At 34.5% G+C, this 24379-nt stretch overlaps 1 protein-coding gene across 1 annotated transcript in view; it reads left to right on the top strand.

Annotated features, from left to right (window-relative positions):
- The window catches only part of LOC115882020, a gene marked incomplete at its 5' end in the record, with an annotated part of 64802 nt that overhangs the window by 31479 nt on the left and 8944 nt on the right, over positions 1 to 24379 (top strand). Inside the window, 1 exon segment of the mRNA XM_030899834.1 lies at positions 702 to 3404. Coding sequence (XP_030755694.1) covers positions 702 to 3404 — 2703 coding nt within the window.

Here is a 24379-nt window from a genome sequence, read left to right as displayed (position 1 = left end):
CGGATAAACCTGTTAATCGCAAATACAAGCATAAATGTTGTTTTTCGAGATTTATTTATCTATACATCACCGAGGTGGGCGTACGATATAGGTACAATTGAATTCGTTCTCACATAGTACCGCTTGCGCTCTGCAGAGAGAATGCATAGAACACAGGCCCGACTGAAAAACAGATCCGCATCTGCGGTACTTTCTCCGCTGTACCGAATCCATCCATCAAAAACGGACCTTATTGAACCGATTTTAAAGAATTTCACTTTTTTTATTCCTTCTGGTCTTGTCTGTATTAAATACTTATACAGAGTTTCTCAGAAATAAGAGCAAAAAATATATTTTGAGAACCACTGTATCTTTTCTGGATTTTCTTTCTTGTAGATTTAATCTATTACCTATATTGCCATATTACCGAGAAATTATGTTTTTAACTAAAAATATAATGTTTTTCGCGTAAAAATAATCGTGTTTCTGGGGTGGAATACTACCCCTAAAAATATTTGCACTTATTTACGACCCACCCTGTATAGTTATCTATTTGAAGAATTTACAATCCTCAATCTTTTGTTAACGCGAGTTTCGCTAACCATCAGCAGATGATTAAAACTATATATTAATATTACTACTACTATATTACTGCTACAGACATTTTTAAGCTTTATGATCTTATTACACCCTTTTTAACCTCCATTTTTACTTTGTTTCAGATAAACCGAACCAAACCCATTCCGAAAGCAACGTGACTGTGATAACCTCCCCCGAGACCCTGAGCGCCTTCGAGGAAGGCCTGGCCGACGACGATTCCTGGGTGGAGAACCTCAGCGGCGAAGAGGAGGAGGAGGAAGACGACTTTCCCACCAACTCCATCTCCGAAAACTCCTCGTCCGGCGACGAGGTCACGCTAACATGCTCGGCAGCCATCGACCAGGAGGACGAGCTACGAGGGTACCACCGTCCCATCGACTTCACCCTCCACACCATCGTGGAGGAGAGCTGCGAGGAGAGCGAAGTCGAACAAGCTCCCCAAAAAACACGAAAAGAACGACCTGCTTCGGCTACGGACCTGGAGAAGTATTTTTTCTTCGGGTTAGGTGATGGAACTGTACCCTCCCTTAACTCCAATCGGGAAGATGCCTTTTCTGAGACTAGTAGTATTTATTCGGAAGGCATGGAGTCTCTCGGGGGAGGAGACGATAACCAGAACGATAACTCAGAAGAGCTTGCGTCGTCGAGGCTTGAAAAGTACTTCCTAAGCGGCTTCATGGGTTTCACAGCAGAGAGAAGAGACTCGGATGGAAGTGTGGGCAGTGACAGCGAGGGACGTCCCAGTCCAGAACAGAGAAGAAAACGATTGGTGCGCGCCAGAGGAACCGGTAGGTCTCACTCCAGTTCCCTGGATAATCTCCTAGCGAACCCGGACCTCGCGGGAAGCGACCAGCAAATGGACGCGCAAAATTCGGAGGCTGCGGCTTCGAGTTCGGACTCTGACGCGTACGATGAAGTGTTAGGTTTCGAGAAATCGGACGGTCAGTTCGACACAGTGAAACGGAAGAAAGGCAAAAAACAGAAAGCAAGTTTGGAGGACGTGAAAAACCTGGAAACCACCCAAGAAGAGCAGGAACTGAGCGACGAGGATGATGACAGAAACAAAACACCCCAACCGGAAGTACTTCCGATGCCTTCGAATTTAACAACGAATAAAAACCAGCAGAGTAGAGACAGCGGGTTCGTTGGTAGCTGCGACGATCTTCTCAAAGACCAACGGGATGTAAATAAATCACCCGATATCAGCTTGCTTCACGAGAAAAGCTCTGATGTTTTCACGGAAAAACGGGAAGAAAAGATCTTTACTGAATCATATCCCCCGGCAACGAACCTCACGAGGAAAGACAGCTTTAATAACTGGAGCTCGGACGAAGAAACCAACCTGATGATGTGCAAAATGCGTCAGTTTTTCAAAACTATGGTGGCAGCTAACTCTTCTTCCTCTTCCAAACCCACAACTCCCACGCCTGGAGGTAGAATTTCCCCTAGACTTCTACCGAGAGGCAGAGGCCGGTGTAAGCCTCCCCAATTAGTGTATTTCGAAAACGAACTTACCAGACTCATGAAAACCGTGCCTGGAATCAGAGACGATCAGGTCAGGGAAATTGTAGAATATTTAAGTAGCGAGGACACGTGGAGCGATTCATACGACTCCAGCGATTATACTAGCAGCGATTTGGAAGGAACCTCCTCGAAATCAGCTCTGCAACAGCAAATTTCGGATAGCTGTCAGCAGATTATTAATAAATTCGACTCGAGTGCTGATGATAAGGAAGGAGATGCTGGCGATGGTGGAATAGCTGAAGACGGGCATGGTATAAACAAAGAAACTGCCCTAGTTTACCAAAAATTGGTAGCTAGTTTCGAGAAAATGGCCACGGAAGATCCCCCGCAAAGTGTGTCGGGTCCAAACTCGCCGCCTCTCATTGCCAAGGTGATGCACCACATCGGAAGCAGGCTGGTTGCCTTGATGCACGAGGTGTCCAGCGGGGAAAGTCACGCTTCTAATAGCCCCAAAGCACGCGGATATCATCGACGTCTTCAGCAGAAACTTAGCAACGCTTCTACGACAACTACGGATGAGGACAGCACATCGGATACAAACTTACCCGATACTTTCGTTGAAGAATCCATGTCGAATTACAATATACTTCCGCGAAGTCGATCTCACGATCTTCTGATGGGCGATGCCGGTAAAAACCAGTCGATAGGAGGTGCATCTGAAATTTCCGAAGAACGCGAAGCTAGTGATTGTGAACGGTTCTCGTGGAGAGGTAGCTTCGAATCGGCTCTTTTAGCTACCGATTCTCGCAACAAGTTATCTCTAATAGGTGGTGAAGGTTCGGCTTCGGCATCTGCCTTAGCTATCGCAGCTAAGCGAAGATCTGCAGGAGATTTATTGTTCAGTCACAAATCTTTAAGCAGAGAACAGTTAGACAGAGTGAGAAGTTGTGGAAGTATAGGAGGAGGAAATAGCGAAGACAAGCTCTGGGTAGCTCCAGCCTCCAGACCCGGTAGGCGCAGGTCTAGCGTTCCAGACGCAGCCTCCTGCGGATCTGGAGCTTCCGCAGATGGGGAAGACGAAGATGACGACTTGGAAAACCGCAGCACTCTACCCAGGAGCATGCAGAGCGGACCTCAAACAACGAACTCTCTACCCAGACTCCCTACTACCTCCTTAGCTTCGATACAGAAAGCTCAAAGTCACCATTTCCTGCCTCAGAACGCGAAGAGTGCCAGATATCGTCCTCCAGGGTTCTCCAGGCTTATGCCGACCCAGCCCAAGAGGGCTGCTAGTGCCCCAGGACTGCAGCCTTCGCACCAGAGAAGGGGTCGTCGATCTCAACATACCAGTGTTCCTAGTGGTGAGTCTTGCGAAGGGTTTTTCTATTTGGTGCTGGTACTTTTGGGTTCTTTTTGCTTTGGTTCTTTAATTTCGCATTTTCTTGCTGTTGTATTTAAAATTATCTGTCGAAATATATGTAAATGTGATAATGTAAAGCTTGTTGATTTATTTCACGTTGACTTATTCGATAATTTAATTTGAGATATATTATGTATACCTACCTACTTAAATTTAATTATTTTTTTAATATCATTATATTTGTAATATTGTGTTTAAAGGGTGTTTAAAAGAAGTAACATATGCAGTCAACGAAATTACTATTGTGTTATTTAGTTTTCTACTATCAATACACAAGACATGAAAAAATAATGACCACGTGGGAGTGTATTATAATAGTTATTGTATCTATTTTGTTTATTCATAATTATGAGTATTTTCATATAAATACATATATTTTTTTCTCATGATCTCCACAATCAATTGAAAACAGATATATTGATATATTTATAAAAAAGTTAATTGTTTTTTCTTCTATGGATTCATATTAATGCTGAGACATATTTATCTCTCTGGTACATCCTTTATTTTCTAAGAGATAATAACCTAGTTGAGGATCTTAGACCAGAATACAAACATTTAGTCGCTCATTTAATTTCTTTAAAATTTAAAGTATGGTTAATTATGTTAAAAAAATATATATACATTTTTAAATATTGGGATAGTTCAAGATAGGAAGATTAATTGTGAGATTTTATTTGACATTTTAAGAAGACATAACGACAAAATTTAGGCATAGTTATAAAAATTAGCATACTCAAATGGCAAAATAAAAGAGTTAAATTGTTGGTATGTGGGTGAAACTGTTAAGATCGATAAACACAAATGTCATATCCATTTGCTGGGATCGTATATGCAAAAAAATCGCTAGTGTGTGCCTACATTTTACAGACAAGGTTGACAAGAAAAAAAGAACTAAAGAGTCATCGAATTTTTCGATCTATTTCGGGATACAAGGTGAACTATTCACAAGACCCGCTAAAAATTCTTCTGCAAGAATAGTCGAAGTTTATTTTAGAGACTCAGACAACATTGGACTTTTTCGAAATCATACAGCAAGGTGATAAAATGTTAACTTAACTAAAGTTTTGTAAAAAAATATATACCGGGTGCGTCTCAAAAGTGGCTCACCCCTATAATTTTTTTTATTTTTTCAGTTAAAAAAATGAGATTTGGTATGTTAGTATGACATAAATTAGGATTGATTGACGTATTCAATTGTTTTCGGTCACTTCCTGTTTCACCGGAAATGACTACAACTTTTGATTTTTAAATGGCACCCTCGGTATTTTTTTTTACTTTGTTGGATAGAAAATAACACTCTGTTAAGAATGACATATCATATGCCAACTTTTGACATTTTCCCATATGGTTTATTTGAAATTATAACTTGCGGTTCGTAACGAAAATTTGACTTGAAATACCAAGTGTGTGGTATCAAATTATTCGTAAAAAAATTCTTTTTCCAAATATGCTAATGATCCACCCTCGTTTCAGTTGAAAAAATTGAGATATGATTAAAAATACGATTTGAGTATTCTCTAACTGGCCAGGACAAGACACCATAAACATTAGACGATCAAATCTATTTTTTCAAGGCTCCTTGATTAAGAAATAGTGTTTTTAACATAGCCATGGCACTCTAGATTGAATTTTAAAATACGATTTTTTATTAAGTGAGAATTTCAAAAGTTGACATATGATATGTCATTCTATTCAGAATGTCATTTTCTATCGAATAAAGTAAAAAAATACCGAGTAAAACAGTAAGTGACCAAAAACAATTGAAAACGAAAATCAATCCTGATTTATGTCATATACTAACGTACCAAGTCTCGTTATTTTATCTAAAAAAATAAAAGTTATAGGGGTGAGCCACTTTTGAGACGCACCCGGTATACATTTCATTTTAGAATATTTTCAGTCACTCTGTATAAATCTGACAGGACAAATTAATGCAAATTTTTCAAACGAACAAAATATAATAATCGGGCGATTCCCCTTCAAAAGTCCAATTAGCATTATTTTGGAAAAATTCCGGCACGCAAAAATGCAAATAATATGATATTTATTTTATATTCGCGTATATATTATAATTATGTTTATGTAAGGAAATGCCTCGGGGTATCTTTGCCTTTTCAGTTGAATTTATTTCATGCGGAATGTAAACAATGTTTCTTTGGCACGGGAAAAAAAATCGGCCTACTCATTACCTCATTAATTGAGTGGCTTGTGGCTAATGTTTTAATGGCTATGTTAATTCTTGTATTACTTTTGAATTACTCCACTTTAATCATGTTTACTACTAGTAATAGATCCGGTGTTACACTTAAAAGTGTTAATTTAAAAATCTAGCGTCTTGTTTTTATAAGTCTGTTTACTAAAAATGAATGTGTGCTTGAAAAATATTTTGTTTAACGTTATTTTGTCAGTTCAACGACTTTACAAACTTGTGTGTATGTCATAAAATACCGTTTTTTAAGTACAATTTCTGTATTTTATAATACAAAACATGTTAGAATGGGATATCACGTAATATTTTTGGTGTATATCAGTTTTTTGAACCATTTTTCCAAGAAATATAACGGCACATCAAAGCAAAGTGACTAAGGTACAAGAACACGGGTTCGAGAACACATCCCTAACATTCGTCCGTCAAAAGATTCGTCATTTCACATTGTCCAAATTCAATATTTTCAAAATTATTACCTTAGAACAAATTAACAAGTGGAAGCGAAATGATACTAAAATAAATATAAGCGATACCATTTAAACTATTAATTATGTCATCAATGGCGCCATTTTTAAATTCACTGTAGCCAACCAAGGACGTATTCGGTGCCGGGTTGACTAACTGGAATTTAAATTTCCCGCTGGGAATTCAGGTGGTAGCTCTGCTGTAAAAAATGTCAAGTTGCCACATTTATTTATTTATTTCCTGACATTGTTATTCGTTTTGACACTTTAGTTTTGTATTACGTGTTTTTAGTTTAAATGAAAATTGTGTTGTGATACTTTAAGCTTAAACATTTTTACTAGGAAACCTTGCAGTCGAACATTGTTCTTTTTAGAATCTATTTTAGTGCAAAGTGTACGAAATAGCTTAATAGCCGATGCAAAAAACTCATCACAACCTTATTAGAATATTTTGAACGGGAAAGGGGTAGTAATGGTCATTTATGTCCCTTAAGTGTTGTTAAGGAGGTGAGTTTTATTGATGTAAATAATAACTGTTTATATATTTATAATTAATTTATCTTTGTTTTCTACAATATTTAGATTAAATGAAAATATGTAAAAGTGGGCAACACTGTGCCAGTCAAACTTAATCACGTGACTAAAAGTTTATTTGGTATGATCCATAATTTTTCAGCATTTTTCTCTTTGAAAAATATTCCCTACATACAAAACCTTATTGAATTTTGTTTATTTTCTGGGGACTGATGCTCATACCATACAGGGTATTTACGGCGGCGCAATAGTTGGTATGGTAATCGCAAAACAATTTCCGATCACGTGATCAACTTTGAGTGACAAGCGATGGCGACAGCGCTGCCAGATTGTGATGGATTTATGAGATGAATCTTAATTTAAAATTGACAAACAACATATTTATTATATCATTTTTTAAAGAGTTTTACGTTTTATTTTTAATTTAATAGCTAAGATTTTAGTGATTAATTGAGTTATTTGTTTTATAGCTTATTTTACTTATTACATATTGACAAAAACTAGTCCATTATGAAGATTATTATAAGCGTTATTATGGGTTATTGATTTATTGATGTACATCTTACAACGCCATAGGTGATAATAACAGGTAATGTCCTTATCAAGCAAACTTACCTTTCTGGCTGCAGTCAAGGATAATAAAGGACCTTTATCGTCACGTTTTCGTTCAAAATAGTTTTAGAGAAGCAGGGAAGCTTCAAGCTCTTTGCATCGACTGTTTAAATGCTTCGGCATATTTTCAACACACAATTTCAAGAAATGCAATACAAAAACTCGAAAATTTAGTTTTTAAAAGAACTGTTTGTGCTTAAAGGTGCAATTTTTAAAAAAAAAATACTATTAAAATAGGCAAAAAAACGAGAATTACTCACAAAGATTCAACTACAACACGATATTATACAAAATAATGACTGACAGTAGGATAATTGTCAATAATGAAGGACAACGTTGCTGAAACGGCGCAATGTGACCAACATAGCGATAATAAAATTCGGTTTAAACTAATTTTTGCAGCTTTAATCTAAATAAAATATCTGTTACAATCATTTTTGCTCTATAAAGTAAAATGAAGAGCTGCTCGGTATCTTAAATTATACAACAAATTTAAACATTTTTGTCAAAATTTTATTTAGTCAAGTTTATAGACTTTAGTGTCAATGTCATCAATGTGATTGATGACGTGCATCGGAAAATGTTCTGCGATTACAATACACGTTTATCTTACAACCATATCGATATTTTGGACAAATCAAAACATCCCTACTCCGTTCTAGATCGAATTGGTAAGAAGCAAGAAATCGTGGCGGTTTGCGTTCTAGTTTTGCCGTGTTGATAAACATCTAATTTATCGAACAGACGCGCCTACTTAGCGTGACATACAGATACACCAAACCGGGCTCTTAAACAAATTAAATACGAAATTTATACAATTAAAATCGGTTTTTTCGCGTTAATTTTGGGGAAAATGAATGAGATTTATGGTTTTGAGGAAACACAGACGCCGAAAGTTAAATTCATTAATATGAAAAAAAAAATGAAAGTTCTTGAGAGAATAACATATAGTTCATACCAAATAAACTTTTAGTTGCGTGATTAAGCTTGACCGGTACAGCGTTGCCCACTCTTATATATTTTCTTTAAATCAAAATATTTTAGGAAACAAAAATAAATTTATTATAAATATATAAACAGTTATTATTTACATCAACAAAACTCACCTTCTTAACAGCACTTAAGGGACATAAAGGGCCATTGCTAATGTTTAGAATATTCTAATACAGTTGTGAGGAGTTTTTTACGGTTATTAAACTATATTGTACACTTCGCACTAAAAGAGGTTCTAAAAAGGACAATTCTCGACTGCAAGGTCTGCTAGTAAACATTTGCAAGCTTTTAAAAAAGTATCACAGCACTATTATTTATTTAAACCAAATTTAATTTAATACAAAACTAAATTGTCAAAACGAATGACAATGTCAGGAAATAAAAAAATATGAATGCGGCAACTTGACATTTTTTACAGCAGAGCTACCACCTGAATCCCCAGCGCGATATTTAAAATCAAGTTAGTCAGCAGGACGCCGAATATGTCAATGGTTGGCAACAATGAATTTAAAAATCCCGACCTCGATTACGTAACTAAAAGTTTAATTGATATGAAATATAAGTAATTTCCATTCTAAACTAAGATTTTTAATATTCTGTGCCCAAGTTCTGGGTATCTCAGTAGTATTTTTATTGCTGATATTTGCTTTTGAAGACAGTAAGAATTGGCAACAATTTTCGCATTAAAAACACACCTACGAAAGAAAGTTGATTGTCTTTCTAATGGCAACTGTCAAAGAAAAGGTATATTATTGATTTTAGGTCTAGAAGTTGATCTCTGTCTTGTTAAGGCATTCCACGGGGTGTTTTAAACCTTTACGAAGACAAAAACGTTTTGTTTATCCTCGTATAATTGACAGTAAGGTCCTTAATAGTATCGTAATTTAAAATCATATTGGTAATTAATAGTTATTTTTTATACAAGACGATAAAATGGTATTTTATCGCCGACCGAAAAGATCAATTCACGAGCGTGAATTAATTTCGGAAGACGATAATGCAATTTTATCGTCGAGTATAAAACAATATTTCTTTCCATAGCGAGTTACGTTTTAAAAAATATTCCGAAATTATTATTTCAAGGAATTTATTACGAGTAGAAAAAATATTGTGCTGGGTTGGCGTTGGTTTCTATGTAATTTGACAAATAAATAAAGCTGTCGCTTTAGTTGTCAGTTTTGAGTCAATATTTTTTAATTCTCTTTCGTGTCGATTGCTGATTGAATTGGAACCAGAAATGGCTCAAAACGAAATAAGTAAATTACCAACTGATATTCAGGCTGAGGTGACAAACGCCATATCCAAACTACTTCCATTTAAATCCCGAATAACTTATGAAAAGGAATACAAAATTTTTCAAAAATGGAAGCAATTTTTCGTGCTAGAAGAAATAAAGTTTTCAACCTACCCTTGCGGTTAAAGTACTATTTTGATAGATATTAAGGCAATTTTAACAGTTGCTATGGAAAAAACAATCATAATGAGTAATCAATTGATAATTTATTTAGCTGTCATCGTCCAAAAGCTCGCCGGTCAACCGTTTGGGATCGTACCGTACTCGGGAGGCTAGTTAGAAACTACGGCGAAGTCAATTAAACGGTAATGTACTTAATGAAACGCCATTAAAAGTTATTTCTTCATTTAGTTCATTAGCAAAAGTCGTCCGCTTGCGTTAATTGTTGCGACATATGGTCGCTGGAAAGGTGAACCTATAGTTTATTTCTAACGACATTACGTGGGCCACTGCAAAGAACTAGCCTCGATGTTGAATAACGTAAACTGTATAACTTGAGGAAAGTCTAGCGAGTCGGAGAAGGTTTGGACAGACGACATAAAAAACTGACACACAATAACTGTCACAATCATATATGCTCTCGTTGAACAGATTTATACTATAGTCTGTCCAACGCAGAGAATCCTTGACAATGACGGTTGTGGTTTGTCAATTTTGTCAATGTGTTGCTAAATAATAAAACATAGATAAAGGAAACAAGCCAAAACTTATAAGTTATAATTGTTTTGGAGGGCATACGTTGTAGGGCGCTGCTATGACGGTTGTTAAGAATAACCGCAAACAAGAACAGAAATAATGTTCTCTTGTCAAAGTCGGAATCTTCAAAAATTATAAAATCTTTCAAAATTTAAACGGCCTTCATTGAAAAAATACCGAAAAGTGTTTAAAGCCTCCATTTTCAAAGTAATTATTGCTATCTTGTGAGTTTAATTTAAATGTATTTACCTAAACCCGTGATAATTGTGAAAAAGTAGCATTAAAAACTTGCAAAAACCATCGTGGATCGTGGTATAACGTCGGTTTCCAATGTTTCATAGGTATTTCATACATGTCCTTATATAAAATAAAGTTTCTTATATGCAACACACTGTATTTTATTTAAAAAATTAAAAGAAAATAATAATAAATTTGAATAAATAATATTTGGCAGCATAATTCCGGAAAAAGCCGAACCGCTCCGAAATGATTAAAAGCTTTGGAGAGCGACCGTTGTAAGAATAGCGCCATATAGTATTTACATTGTCAAAAATAATTCAAATAAGTTTGTTTTAAACTGCATAGAAATGTTAAAAGTTCTAAGTTGTTTTGTTTTAGTTCAAACTCTAAATATCTGTAAATCAATTTTCATTAAGTTTATCGTATATATTGTACCTCCTTAAATATTTTTAATAAAATCGATGAATCACACGAATATATAAAACTGAAGTAATAGCAAAAACCTGTTTCGTGACTATTATACAAATTAATAATAAACATACACATATTGCTAAAGAAATTTCGTATTCATATGGAAGGTCACAGACCATATTTTATTTACTGTTTGATGGTATAAAAAAAAAATGAAATAAATCTGCTAAAACCACAGATTATGTATACTATATGTATACAGATAAAAATCTTATCCCTAATTCGTGGTACGAAAATCGTTTTTTATGACGATGTGCAAACGAGTAAAATTTTCTGTGCGCAAAAATAAACTCGGGTAAAATAACAATAAACAGCATAATAGAGAGATATCGCTAAACCGAATAGCGTGCATGGACGTTAATAAGGCCAGGTGTTATTTCCTTTACATGAGGTGGTATTAACTCTCTTCATTTATAGTTATCGGATCGGAAAGAATGCTGTTCGCGTCGCGTCCGCTATTTAAACTTAACCTAACTTTGAAATTGTTTTGTTTACTAGGTATTTTAAAACTAAAGGGCTAAAGTGCTTATTTCCAGTGCTTTATTGTTCAACGTCTGCCAGTGGGTTTAGGGCAACAAGCAACAAATTCTCTTAGAAGGGCTAAGTCGTCATCTGCTGTAAACCTAAGACTCTTATAGGTTCTTTAGTATTGGAAGAGGTGGAATCCATATTTTGGGCCATATTTATTTAATTAAAACTAACCCCAGCTACTTAAATATCAAATTACCTAATAAAACTAAAGTAATAATTCAAACATAACCTAAAATAAAAGATCTCGCCGCTCTCCGGCCGGCCCCGGTTGTCAAATGTACCCGCACATGCCCATTTAAGCAATTTTAAACGTTATTTCAGAAATAGCTTTATTGTTTAAAAATGATACAAATTTTTGTCAGGCATAAATATTCCTAAGCGGGTGTTGCGTTAAAAATTGACTTGTGCAAATATAAGATGATAAGGTACATCCGTAAATACAACATGACAGTATTCGGAAAAATAGGTGTAAACAATTAAGTAAAATAACATATACAATATACAGAATAAAGAGAAAATTAACAATAACGCTAAAAAAAGAATAAGTCAGACTAACAAGCAATTCTAGACTCTAAACACTAATATCAAGGGGCCGGTAGAATTCGTCAACGCTGTAAAATGCCCTATTCATAAGTTCCCTTTTCAGTAGTCTCCGGAAGGTTTTATGGAATTAACCAATCTTAAAGCAACCGGCAGATGATTAAAGATCTTTCGGCCCTCATATATTATAGATCTTTTGACCAATGTGCTATTTGGAAGTGGTAAGGGCAGATTCAGGGTTTGGCGGGTAACAATATTGGGTATAGGACCCTGTAGTCTAGTCACCGCAAGTCTGTCTGACACCGAATTTTAAACGTTATTTAGAAATAGCGCTTGGTGTAATTCGATCCGTATTTTATGTCAGGCGGTAACGTTATTAGCGGGTGTTGCGTTAAAAATTGACTCGCGCATATCGTAACCATGATAAGGTACGCGTAAATACTGCATGACGCTATTCGGTTTTCCGGATATCTCTAATAACTGTGCCGGTCTGGCGCTGTGCACAATTTTAAAGGCCATAAGTGGGCGTGCTATGTGCGCAAACTAATAACCTAATTAGTGCCCGATTCCGAAAATTGGAACCACGAAAAACTATAAAGAAAAAACAAAGTTTATAATCTGTATAATCTGTGGCTAAAACCCTGTTTTTTTATTATATTTTGAAAAAAATACTATTAAATATTTGGGTTTTTTACTATAATTCTGATATTTTTTTGAATTTATAGCCAACAGTGCTCAAAAAGTCTGAGCAGTTATGAGTCAGAACCACTGCTAAAACGAAATAAGAATCAAAACGGGAGGTTGCATGGCAGTACCATTAATCAAAGAATTAGAATGGAGATTTCTACGTCATAGCTGCGTCGGTACCCCGACCGATAGTACCAACAACCGCGATATTAATAATAACAGTACAGAACAGGCTTTATTTTTTCTGTTTGGGCGCGTGAGAAATAAACGACTATTGTCTTTGCCATAAAATACAGGTATGCACTGGGAACAACAATAATACCGATTAAAAACGTACTGCCTTGCAAACGTGCACGTCTAAAGTGTGAACCAGGCCTTAGTTGTGGTCCGTTATGTTTACTAGAAAATTGTGTTGGAGTAACTGATTTTTTTTCGTAGCACACTGAGTTTTTTTACTAGAAATTAAAATAATGTGTAAATAGTTGTTTTTTATACAAGACGATAAAATAATGGTATTTTATCGTCGACCGAACATATTAATTTCGGGAGACGATAATGCAATTTTATCGTCGTGTATAAAATAATATTTTTTTCCATAGCGACTTACGTTTTAAAAAATATTCCGAAATTATTATTTCAAGGAATTTATTACGAGTAGAAAAAATATTGTGCTGGGTTGGCGTTGGTTTCTAAGTAATTTGACAAATAAATAAATCTGTCTCTTTAGTTGTCAGTTTTGAGTCAATATTTTTTAATTCTCTTTCGTGTCAATTGCTGATTGAATTGTAGCCAGAAATGGCTAAAACGATTGAATAAGTAAATTACCAACAGATATTCAGGCTGAGGCGACAAACGTCATATTCAAACTACTTCCATTTAAATCCCAAATCAGTTATGAAAAGGAGTACAAACATTTTCAAAAATTCAGAAGCAATTAAAAAAACGTACGCGAAACCTATCCTCGCTGTTAAAGTATCATTTAATCTACCCTTGCGGTTAAAGTACTACTTTATCTACTATTTTTTGGTAGATATAATATTAATTACCTATAGATTTTTTGTTTCAAAAAGTAACAAAATCGCCTATATCATATAGAGTAAAATCGATACCAAATCACGTATCGAACCCGAAAATATCGATACTGTTCCAACATCCCTAGAGCGTCCAATGCTCGCGAAAAGAAGCAGGTTGCCAATTCGTACTTTGCGGTCGTTTTATTCCTTAATTAGGAAAATATCTACGACAAGGGGAGTACCGCGAGTACCGCGTATTTTAAGAAGTGAAAGTACCTGATTACGTCCGTATTCGTACTGTTAGGTCATGTAGTAAAAGAACAAAAAAAACAGTGTTTTAACGTAACCTTGAGAACAATTTGAAATTTTCAACTAGTTGCTTTTTTTATATCTTTTAAGGATATTGTAGCTGTTGAGATGAATATCACAGTCTTAATAAAAGAAAGTTCACATCAAATTGAAAGCGTAATATAGTACAGGGTGGCTCGAATTCGACGCTCATCATTGGGATTTCGGAAACCGTAAGAGATACAGGATCGATTAAATGGTTGCGCAATTAGATGCTCAATAAAATGCCGTATTGCATTTTTATTTTTAATTTTTTTTTTGCATAAAATATTCTGGTGATGGTATTTTCTGTACGAAACGTCGACAAATATCAAAGTGACTATATATAGTGTTTTAAGAGTGACGAAAGGATTTAATTAAATTGAAAAAAAATCTGGTCTGTATTTAAAAAAATTAAGTTGATGATAGTCGCCAGAAGCCGAAACGCCAGAGTCAATATTTAATCACACAAAGTCATAGAGCAGAAAAAGTGGCCATGAAAATGTGTTTTTCATTTTAAGTTATTTTAACAAATAAAGCCATGAAACAATAGAAAACAAAATTGAAAATTCCGTTTTTTTTCGAATATATTCGGAAGTATTCGGAATTTTTCAAAATGTAATACGGCATTTTATTGATATTACGCAACTTTGCGTCCATTTAACCGATCCTGTATCTCTTACGGTTTCCGAAATCCCAATGATGAGCGTCGAATTCGAGCCATCCTGTATAGAACGATCAAAAATGATTGAAATAGTTGAGGAATTTACTCTTGATCGCTCCTTATAAAATTATATACTATAGTAAAAATAAAATATTAATAAAAAATTATAGTTATAATAAATAATTAAAGAGCTCAGGCCTACTCATTAATATTTATTATTATATCAATTAAGAATGAATAATCAAAGGTCGACTTATTTCGGATTATAGTGTTACGTCAGTGGCTTGGCAGGAAGTCGAGTAAATGTTGATTTCATGCACAAAGCACAAACAAAGAGGTTACGGTTATGCAAAATAGTTGCAAGCCGATCGCTTTCAATATTTCTCCGATATAATTTAGACCTCTAAACAAACGAATTTTTTAAACACTTTGTTAGCGTTCCTAGATACCTATCCGTACATCTTAATAGTAGAGATTGAAAATATTTTATTATCTGGGGGGGATATTGTAAAAAATAATCAATCATTTTTTGACATTTTTAAGAGCCAGCATTTTTAAAACAAGTAGTAGTACCTGGGGTGCGACTTTGTTCAAGTTAGCAACCGATCGTTTAGAAGCGATGTCGAAACCAGGTCGGTACTATGTTCATTGCAAAACTAGTGTCGCTCAAATGCTGCAAAATATGGTATCACTATCACACTCTTGCGCACGTGTCTAGACTGTCGCTTCGCCACAAAGCGAGAAATCAGAATATCGCTACAAATCGATGTTGCTACTGAACATAGTGCATCAAGCTACAAATTACTTTGCTATCGCTTTGAAACATGAACAAAGTTGCACCCCTGGAGCAGCATCGTATGGCATAATATGATGCACTTATCTACGACGAGATGGTATACTACAAACTTTATAGATGATAACTTATTGGTGTATAAGACTTTCTCTGCCTGGGCAGCGAGTATTAACTATAAACTGTGCTCTGGGTCTACAGTTAATTTTCACTCAATTTTTCCTCCACTTGACTTCAAAAACGCATATATTTGACATAATTTGACACAAAATTATAACCTATAATTTGGCAAGACTTTGACAAGCCTCAAAAATCTAAAGGCGAGTTCATACGCATCGGCGTCCATTTGTCGTTGATCGTTCCGTCAAACCAATAAAATTGAAATACATATAATCTGTCATTTTTGAAATAAACCAATAAAACTGGTTAAGAACAACAAGAGACGACGCATGACGGATTTATGTTTAAACTCATCCGTAGTTAACCTAAAAAATATTAGGAACTTTTTTTAGTAAAATAAATAGATTGGTTTGGGACGTCATCTGCTTTTCCTCTGTCATCGTCTGTCTAAATCTTGCCTGAGAGAAAAAACAGAGTATATATGACGTAACGTTGAACGATGACTGAACATTCTATACATTTTTTTCTATATTTTTTCAGCACAGATCTAAAACTACCCTCATCGACCTAAAATAAAACTACCCCTATCCACTTTTTCGCCGATTTTTCCGAATTTCGGGCAATTTCAGGAATCCTATTCCGACGGAAAGTCGTCGAGTTTTCGGAGAGGGTTGGAGGAGGTAGTAGTGAGGAGGAGGGGGGTGAAAACGAAAGGGGAGGGGTAGTGGAAATGGTCCATTAAGCGGGCACGGGAGCCGGGGTGGCGCCGAGGGTGAACAAAAGACACTCGTGGCGTCTGGATGCCGGCTCCGGGGGGATGGCCAGGTGAGGGACAGGTGGAGAAAGACGGATATGCAGGGGATACAAGTTTATCAAGTTAAAGCCGGGTTGATTTATTGTAATTTTTATGAGAGGTAAACTAGAATATTACTGGGTGCTTCAGTATTCCTAACAAGTCCAATAATATATGTTTTCTATTTCAGATTTTCACATTTCATAGTTATTTTTTATACAAGACGATAAAATGGTATTTTATCGCCGACCGAAAAGATTCGGGAGATGGGAATGCAATTTTATCGTCGTGTATAAAACAATATTTTTTTCCATACCAGTTACGTTTAAAAAATATTCAGAAATTATTATTTCAAGGAATTTATTACGAGTAGAAAAAATATTGTGCTGGGTTGGCGTTGGTTTTATGTAATTTGACAAATAAACCAAGCTGTCTCTTTAGTTGTCAGTTTTGAGTCAATATTTTTTAATTCTCTTTCGTGTCGATTGCTGATTGAATTGGAGCCAGAAATGGCTCAAAACGAAATAAGTAAATTACCAATAGATATTCAGACTGAGGCGACAAACGCCATATCCAAACTACTTCCATTTAAATCCCGAATAACTTACGAAAAGGAATACAAAAATTTTCAAAAATGGAAGCAATTAAAAATCGTGCAAGAAGATAGATCAAGTGAAAACATACTTTTAGCATATTTTTCTGAAAAATCAAAGAAAATGCAGCCGTCCAGTTTATGGTCATACTATTCAATGCTCAAAAGTACAATACTACAGGATTGCAGAATAAAGTTTTTAACCTATCCTGGCTGTTAGAGTATCATTTAATCTACCCTTGCTATGGAAAAAATATGTATTTTATGTCAGAATCGTGAATATGTGTGTATTACTGATGTTATTACAATGGACATTATGAGAAATAAAATAATTAAATTATTAAAAATGAAAATAGAAAACAAATTTCTTGCAGTAGAGGTATATAATAAAATTATATAAGGATTCTTGCCACTCAACTGCTAATATAGAAATTTAATTCTACGCTGTGTTTGTCATAATGCGGATCAACCTGCTCTCACTACCGGTTTCGGAGCCCTATTCCATCATCAGGTGAGCTTGGGACATAGAGAAATATAAAATAAAAGAGTTGTCATTTCCATAGTCAAAAGTAGGCAACACGTTTAACGAGGATCGATTGTAGCGCACCCTTGAGCCCTAACTGAACTAATTGAAATATGACAGACGTTATCGGTAAAATAGGTATCTGCATTGCCTACCACAAAAAAGGCGGGCTGTTTAAATATGAATATAAAATTTTATGTATTTTTTAAAATATTACGAAATTAAAACTGCAAAAATATAACGAAAGTTTATTTTTAAAAACGGAATATTTGAAAAGTATAAACTATTGTAGACTTTTCAAATGCTTACAGTTAAATGCTAAATTAAATTTGATAATATAAAACATATATGCTGAATTAACTTCGAGGGGTAAACTCCTGATGAATTTCTGTACACTAATGCCAAGGTAATGCCAAATAATTTAGTACTAATACCAATAATGCCACGAAAATGCCAACATCTTGTACACCACCAAAATACACCAGCGATTTACCCTTCGATTTACCTATAGTATTATAAAACGTATTTAACAACGCCACTAACAAAGCATATAAGATCGCAGGGTTTGCAATCTATGCTATTATAACAGATAAAGATTTAAATAAGATATCATCAAAAATTAATTCACCTTTAAGTTGGATTTATAAACTCAGCAGTCAGCAGTTGAAGTTCAGTTGATGTAGCAAATGTTCAACACTATTAAATGAAGGCGCAAATTTATAGTCAGTTCGTTTTACGTTCACAGAGTTCAGAGATGGGCAATGTCTTTACATATCGAACTTGCTTTCCATGATACCCTTTCCTGGATCGTGTTCAAATCACATCATCGGCTGAACAAAATATTACATGATGATGGCAAAACACAGCACAAAATATAAAGTTCAAATCATAGAGAAATATAGGTCTCTGGTTCCTCGGGAAATAAAACTTCGTCCATAATTTCTGTACGCACAAACACAAAACAAACAAAGTTTATGCTACACAAAATAATAACAAAATTCCAAAATTCAAAACAAAATTGTAAACAATTGCAAAATACAAATAATTTGCCGTCATGTCACTTGGCGACGCTTTGGAGCCCTAACTGAACTATGCAACATTATGGCCAAGTTAGACAACCTTTCAAACACTCTTTTATTTTAGTTACTTTATGGCTTGGGAGATCCACAAAATGACAACCACAGCGCAGAGATAGTTAATTCCGACTTGTCGGAAAGTATCGGTTAGATATTAAGTCCCGAACGGGAGATAGCGGCCTGCGTGCAATGGTAGTACTTTCGTACCACCGAGGCGCAACTATCGATAGTTCTATCCCAAGCTCACCTGAGTAGGGCTCCGAAACCGGTAGTGAGAGCAGGTTGATCCGCATTATGACAAACACAGCGTAGAATTAAATTTCTATACTAGCAGTTGAGTGGCAAGAATCCTTATATAATTTTATTATATACCTCTACTAAGAAATTTGTTTTTCTATTTTTTATATAATTTGGCTTACCTGAAAAAGCCTTTTACCATCCTTTTTACTATCGATAGTTGCGCCCTCGGTGGTACGAAGTACTACCATTGCACGCAGGCCGCCATCTCCCGTTCGGGACTTAATATCTAACCGACTTTCCGACAAGTCGGAATTAATTCATTTCTGCGCTGTGGTTGCCTCATTTTGTGGATCTCCCAAGCTCACCTGATGATGGGTAGAGGCCCGAAAGCGGTAGTGAGAGCAGGTTGATCCGCAATATGACAAACACACACAGCGTAAATTAAATTTCTATATTAGCAGTTTAGTGGCAAGAATCCTTTATATATCCTTTATTGTATTAAAAATGAATACACCAAATAAATCAAGGTACAATAAAGATCTAGTATTCTTCAAGTTGTACAGAATTTCTACTCCCTCGCCTACTATTCCTCAACAGCCAAGTTCTTGCCTTTTTTATAGACATTCTCTCAAAGCCACTGACCTGTGCCAACCAATTCGGAATTAAACTCGCCAAAAACCACACGAAATCGTTTGACACATTTTTTTTAAATTATCACGCTCTCTTTTGATGGCTTAAGCGTGAAACATTTTCTGTATATACCATAATCATAGCTTGTACGTATTGTTCGGGAACATAAATGTACTCAATAATAATAAAAAAACGACATAAATGACTTTGACTCACTGCTATTCAATTTTTTTTATTTTTGTTTTCCAAGGTCAGTACTGTACTGGTGTGTTTTGCTACAGTTAGTACCTTGAGACTACTGACCTGAGCTAATAATTTTGGAATTAGACTTGTCAAAACAACGTGCGCTATTCATGAGGATCGATCAGAGTAACGAGACGAAAAAAACCATTGCGTTTCCTACAATTCGACACGTTATTACTCGATCGACCACTAATCGGTTCCGGGATGGTATTTCGGTATTTTTTAGTACAATTTGACGGTCGTGTAAGAGAGCGTAAAATTCTTTAGTGCGAGAAGCTTTTTAAAAGGGTATTATTTTCTAAAACTTCAATACGAAAAAAAGGTATAGTACATTCGAACCAGCTTTTGAATGTACAAATTTTATACCATACAAACGAAAAAAATGGCGTCAAAGGTGGCTAGGGAATGACAATCGATGATAATTTTGGCGAGGTCAAGCATTTGGCTAGTGATGCACAAGAGTCTTGAAAAAGTCTTGCAAGAAATTCAAGAGAAGACTTTCAAAATTTCTTGTCTTGAATTTCAAAACAATACAAGACTTTAATATGCAAGAAATTTCAAGAGTCTTGTAAGATTTCTTGAATTCAAGATTTCTTGAAAGTTAGAAATGATGCATATTTTTAAGTGATAATTAGGTCTTTGCGCAAGACAAGACAAGGGTCTTGCAAGACAAGACAAGACTTTGCCATTCAAGAAATCTGCAAAACAAGACTTTGAAAATTTCTTGTCTTGAATTTGAAGACAAGACAAGAAATTGATTTTCAAGAGAAGTATTCTTGTCTTGTGCAACACTACATTTGGCTTTGAGACGATTGTCATTTATTTTTATATTGAATTAAAATTATTTTCAAACCGATTTTTTTTGAAGCTCACATTTCGGACACCCTTTACTTTTTAGTTTAGAAACAGAAGCTTTGTTCATGAACACTTGGCCTGAATCTAATAATACTGAAGAAAATGTGAAGATGAAAATAAAAAAGTGCACTAAAAGATTTTTTTTTCGAAACGAGAGATTTTTATACTATATCACGGTTACGCCACTGTCTCTAATTTATTTTTTTACCGTCTGCAACGTCAGTACCACTCAAGCGTCCAAAAATGCGCCTTCTCCACTCCCAGAACAGCGAGAGTACTGACCTGGGCCAATTCTTTCGCAATTAGACTTGCCAAAACTAAGATTCGCAAATCAGCAGACACCAAAAAAAAATGAAAGGATAAATTAACGCTTGGTTCCTGTGTAAATTAATAATACCAAAGGAACTTTTTAAACGTTTAACTCATCTGGCTCCGGTTGGTACCATTCAACGTCGCGATTTGAGAGGAATTTTACTGGCTTGGCGTGAAATTCTTTAGTACATGCTTTTTTTAGTTGGATTATTGTATTCGTAAAAGATGGTCAATGTTAAGCAGTTAAACAATTATTCTTAAATAAATATACTAATACATTATATTGGACGAACTATTTAAACATAAATAGTTGTTACCTTTAGAATAGAGCAGCTAAATGTGATAAATGATAAAATTAAAAAATAAACTACACGCATAGAACAATGAACTGAAATTAATAAATTGGCTTGTGTGTCTTTTATCTATGTCGGGGTTGACTGATGACATAAAATTAATGGCTCTAATCATTAGAGAGCTATTGTTTGTATTACCACAAATTCCTCTATATCAGAAGATATGATTAAGTTTAAAAAGGTTAAATTTAACTACTCTTCAGTAAAAATTTTACTAAGATTGAACAAAATATTGATTATTGTTACTTTATGCTGTCATATTTAATTAATTTAGTATTAAACATTTTAAAAATTAAGAAAACATAGGTAATTTTTTAGAAAATCTTTGTAATAAATTAAAACGGATAAAATCTAAAAGCTATAAAAAGTAATAAATATTACTTAATATTATTTAATTAAACCGAATTTGTTTATTTTGAACTCCCTGTATTGTTTAAGATTGCGATATTTAAAGCAAAGCAAGTACAGACCAACTACAGTAAATACCTGGTATAGTTTTGAGTTCAGGACATTTCTTCTATTTTTAATATATCTTTTAAAAGTCCTGAAAAAATATTTTTATTTATTTATTAATATTTCTGAAAGTATCAAAACATATACAGGGTTGTTCACCAAATACGACACGATTGATGAAGGACTATTAGAGGTACAATTTAAAAATAATTTTACAAGATACAGAGTGTCCCAAATAAGTAAAAATATCAAAGTTGTATTTTTTTAAATGGAACACTCTGTATATTATTACATTTTTAGTTTCTACGATTAAAATAAAGGTCAATTTGATTAAGGTTTATTATAGTTAAACCTTACCGTTTTTGAAATATTTTCAATTTTGTGAAATTGCAGCAAAAATTTTAAGGCTTCATTTCTCCAAGGGTATCAAAGTTTTTAATACTAAATATTTACTGAAGTTTATTTATTGATCAGTTATTGCGTTGCAATAATAAAAATAATACTACCTTATACAGAGGGTCTAATCGTGTCGGTTGCTGATTGAATTGGAACCAGAAATGGCTCAAAACAGAAATAAGTAAAATTACCAACAGATATTCAGGCTTAGGTGACAAACGCCATATCCAAACTACTTCCATTTAAATCCCGAATAACTTATGAAAAGGAATACAAAATTTTTCAAAAATGGAAGCAATTTTTCGTGCTAGAAGAAATAAAGTTTTCAACCTACCCTTGCGGTTAAAGTACTATTTTTGATAGATATTAAGGCAATTTTAACAGTTGCTATGGAAAAAACAATCATAATGAGTAATCAATTGATAATTTATTTAGCTGTCATCGTCCAAAAGCTCGCCGGTCAACCGTTTGGGATCGTACCGTACTCGGGAGGCTAGTTAGAAACTACGGCGAAGTCAATTAAACGGTAATGTACTTAATGAAACGCCATTAAAAGTTATTTCTTCATTTAGTTCATTAGCAAAAGTCGTCCGCTTGCGTTAATTGTTGCGACATATGGTCGCTGGAAAGGTGAACCTATAGTTTATTTCTAACGACATTACGTGGGCCACTGCGAAGAACTAGCCTCGATGTTGAATAAACTGTATAAACTTAAGGAAAGTCTAGCGAGTCGGGGAAGGTTTGGACAGACGACTTAAAAAAAATGACAGAAAAATATTTTTTTTTCTGGGTATTAAAATGACAGAGACAATCATGTATGCTCTCGTTGAACAGATTTATACGATAGTCTGTCAGTGACAATTGTGGTTTGTCAATTTTGTCAATGTGTTGCTAAATAATAAAACATAGATAAAGGAAACAAGTTTAGATTGGAATGCTCCACTTGCCGCCAAAACCTATAATTGTTTTGGAGCGCATACGTTGTAGGGCGCTGCTATAGCGGTTGCTAAGAACAACAGCAAACAAGAACAGAAAGAATTTTCTCTTGTCAAAGTCAGAATCTTCAAAAATTATAAAATCTTTTAAAATTTAAACCGCCTTCATTGAAAAAATACCGAAAAGTGTTTAAAGCCTCCATTTTCAAAGTAATTATTGCTATCTTGTGAGTTTAATTTAAATTTGATTTACCTAAACCCGTGATAATTGTGAAAAAGTGGCATTAAAAACTTGCAAAAACCATCGTGGAACGTGGTATAACGTCGGTTTCCAATGTTTCATAGGTATTTCATACATGTTCTTATATAAAATAAAGTTTCTTATATGCAACACACTGTATTTTATTTAAAAAATTAAAAGTAAATAATAATAAATTTGAATAAGTAATATTTAGCGGCATAATTCCGGAAAAAGCCGAACCGCTCCGAAATTATCAAAAGCTTTGTAGAGCGACCGTTGTAAGAATAGCGCCATATAGTATTTACATTGTCAAAAATAATTCAAATAAGTTTGTTTTAAACTGCATAGAAATGTTAAAAGTTCTAAGTTGTTTTGTTTTAGTTCAAACTCTAAATATCTGTAAATCAATTTTCATTAAGTTTATCGTATATATTGTACCTCCTTAAATATTTTTAATAAAATCGATGAATCACACGAATATATAAAACTGAAGTAATAGCAAAAACCTGTTTCGTGACTATTATACAAATTAATAATAAACATACACATATTGCTAAAGAAATTTCGTATTCATATGGAAGGTCACAGACCATATTTTATTTACTGTTTGATGGTATAAAAAAAAAATGAAATAAATCTGCTAAAACCACAGATTATGTATACTATATGTATACAGATAAAAATCTTATCCCTAATTCGTGGTACGAAAATCGTTTTTTATGACGATGTGCAAACGAGTAAAATTTTCTGTGCGCAAAAATAAACTCGGGTAAAATAACAATAAACAGCATAATAGAGAGATATCGCTAAACCGAATAGCGTGCATGGACGTTAATAAGGCCAGGTGTTATTTCCTTTACATGAGGTGGTATTAACTCTCTTCATTTATAGTTATCGGATCGGAAGAATGCTGTTCGCGTCGCGTCCGCTATTTAAACTTAACCTAACTTTGAAATTGTTTTGTTTACTAGGTATTTTAAAACTAAAGGGCTAAAGTGCTTATTTCCAGTGCTTTATTGTTCAACGTCTGCCAGTGGGTTTAGGGCAACAAGCAACAAATTCTCTTAGAAGGGCTAAGTCGTCATC

This window comes from Sitophilus oryzae, unplaced genomic scaffold, assembly GCF_002938485.1.
Source record: "Sitophilus oryzae breed Bouriz unplaced genomic scaffold, Soryzae_2.0 scaffold_1745_pilon_pilon, whole genome shotgun sequence".
Classification (NCBI taxonomy): Eukaryota; Metazoa; Arthropoda; class Insecta; order Coleoptera; family Curculionidae; genus Sitophilus; species Sitophilus oryzae.
This window is presented reverse-complemented; position numbering and strand designations above follow the sequence as displayed.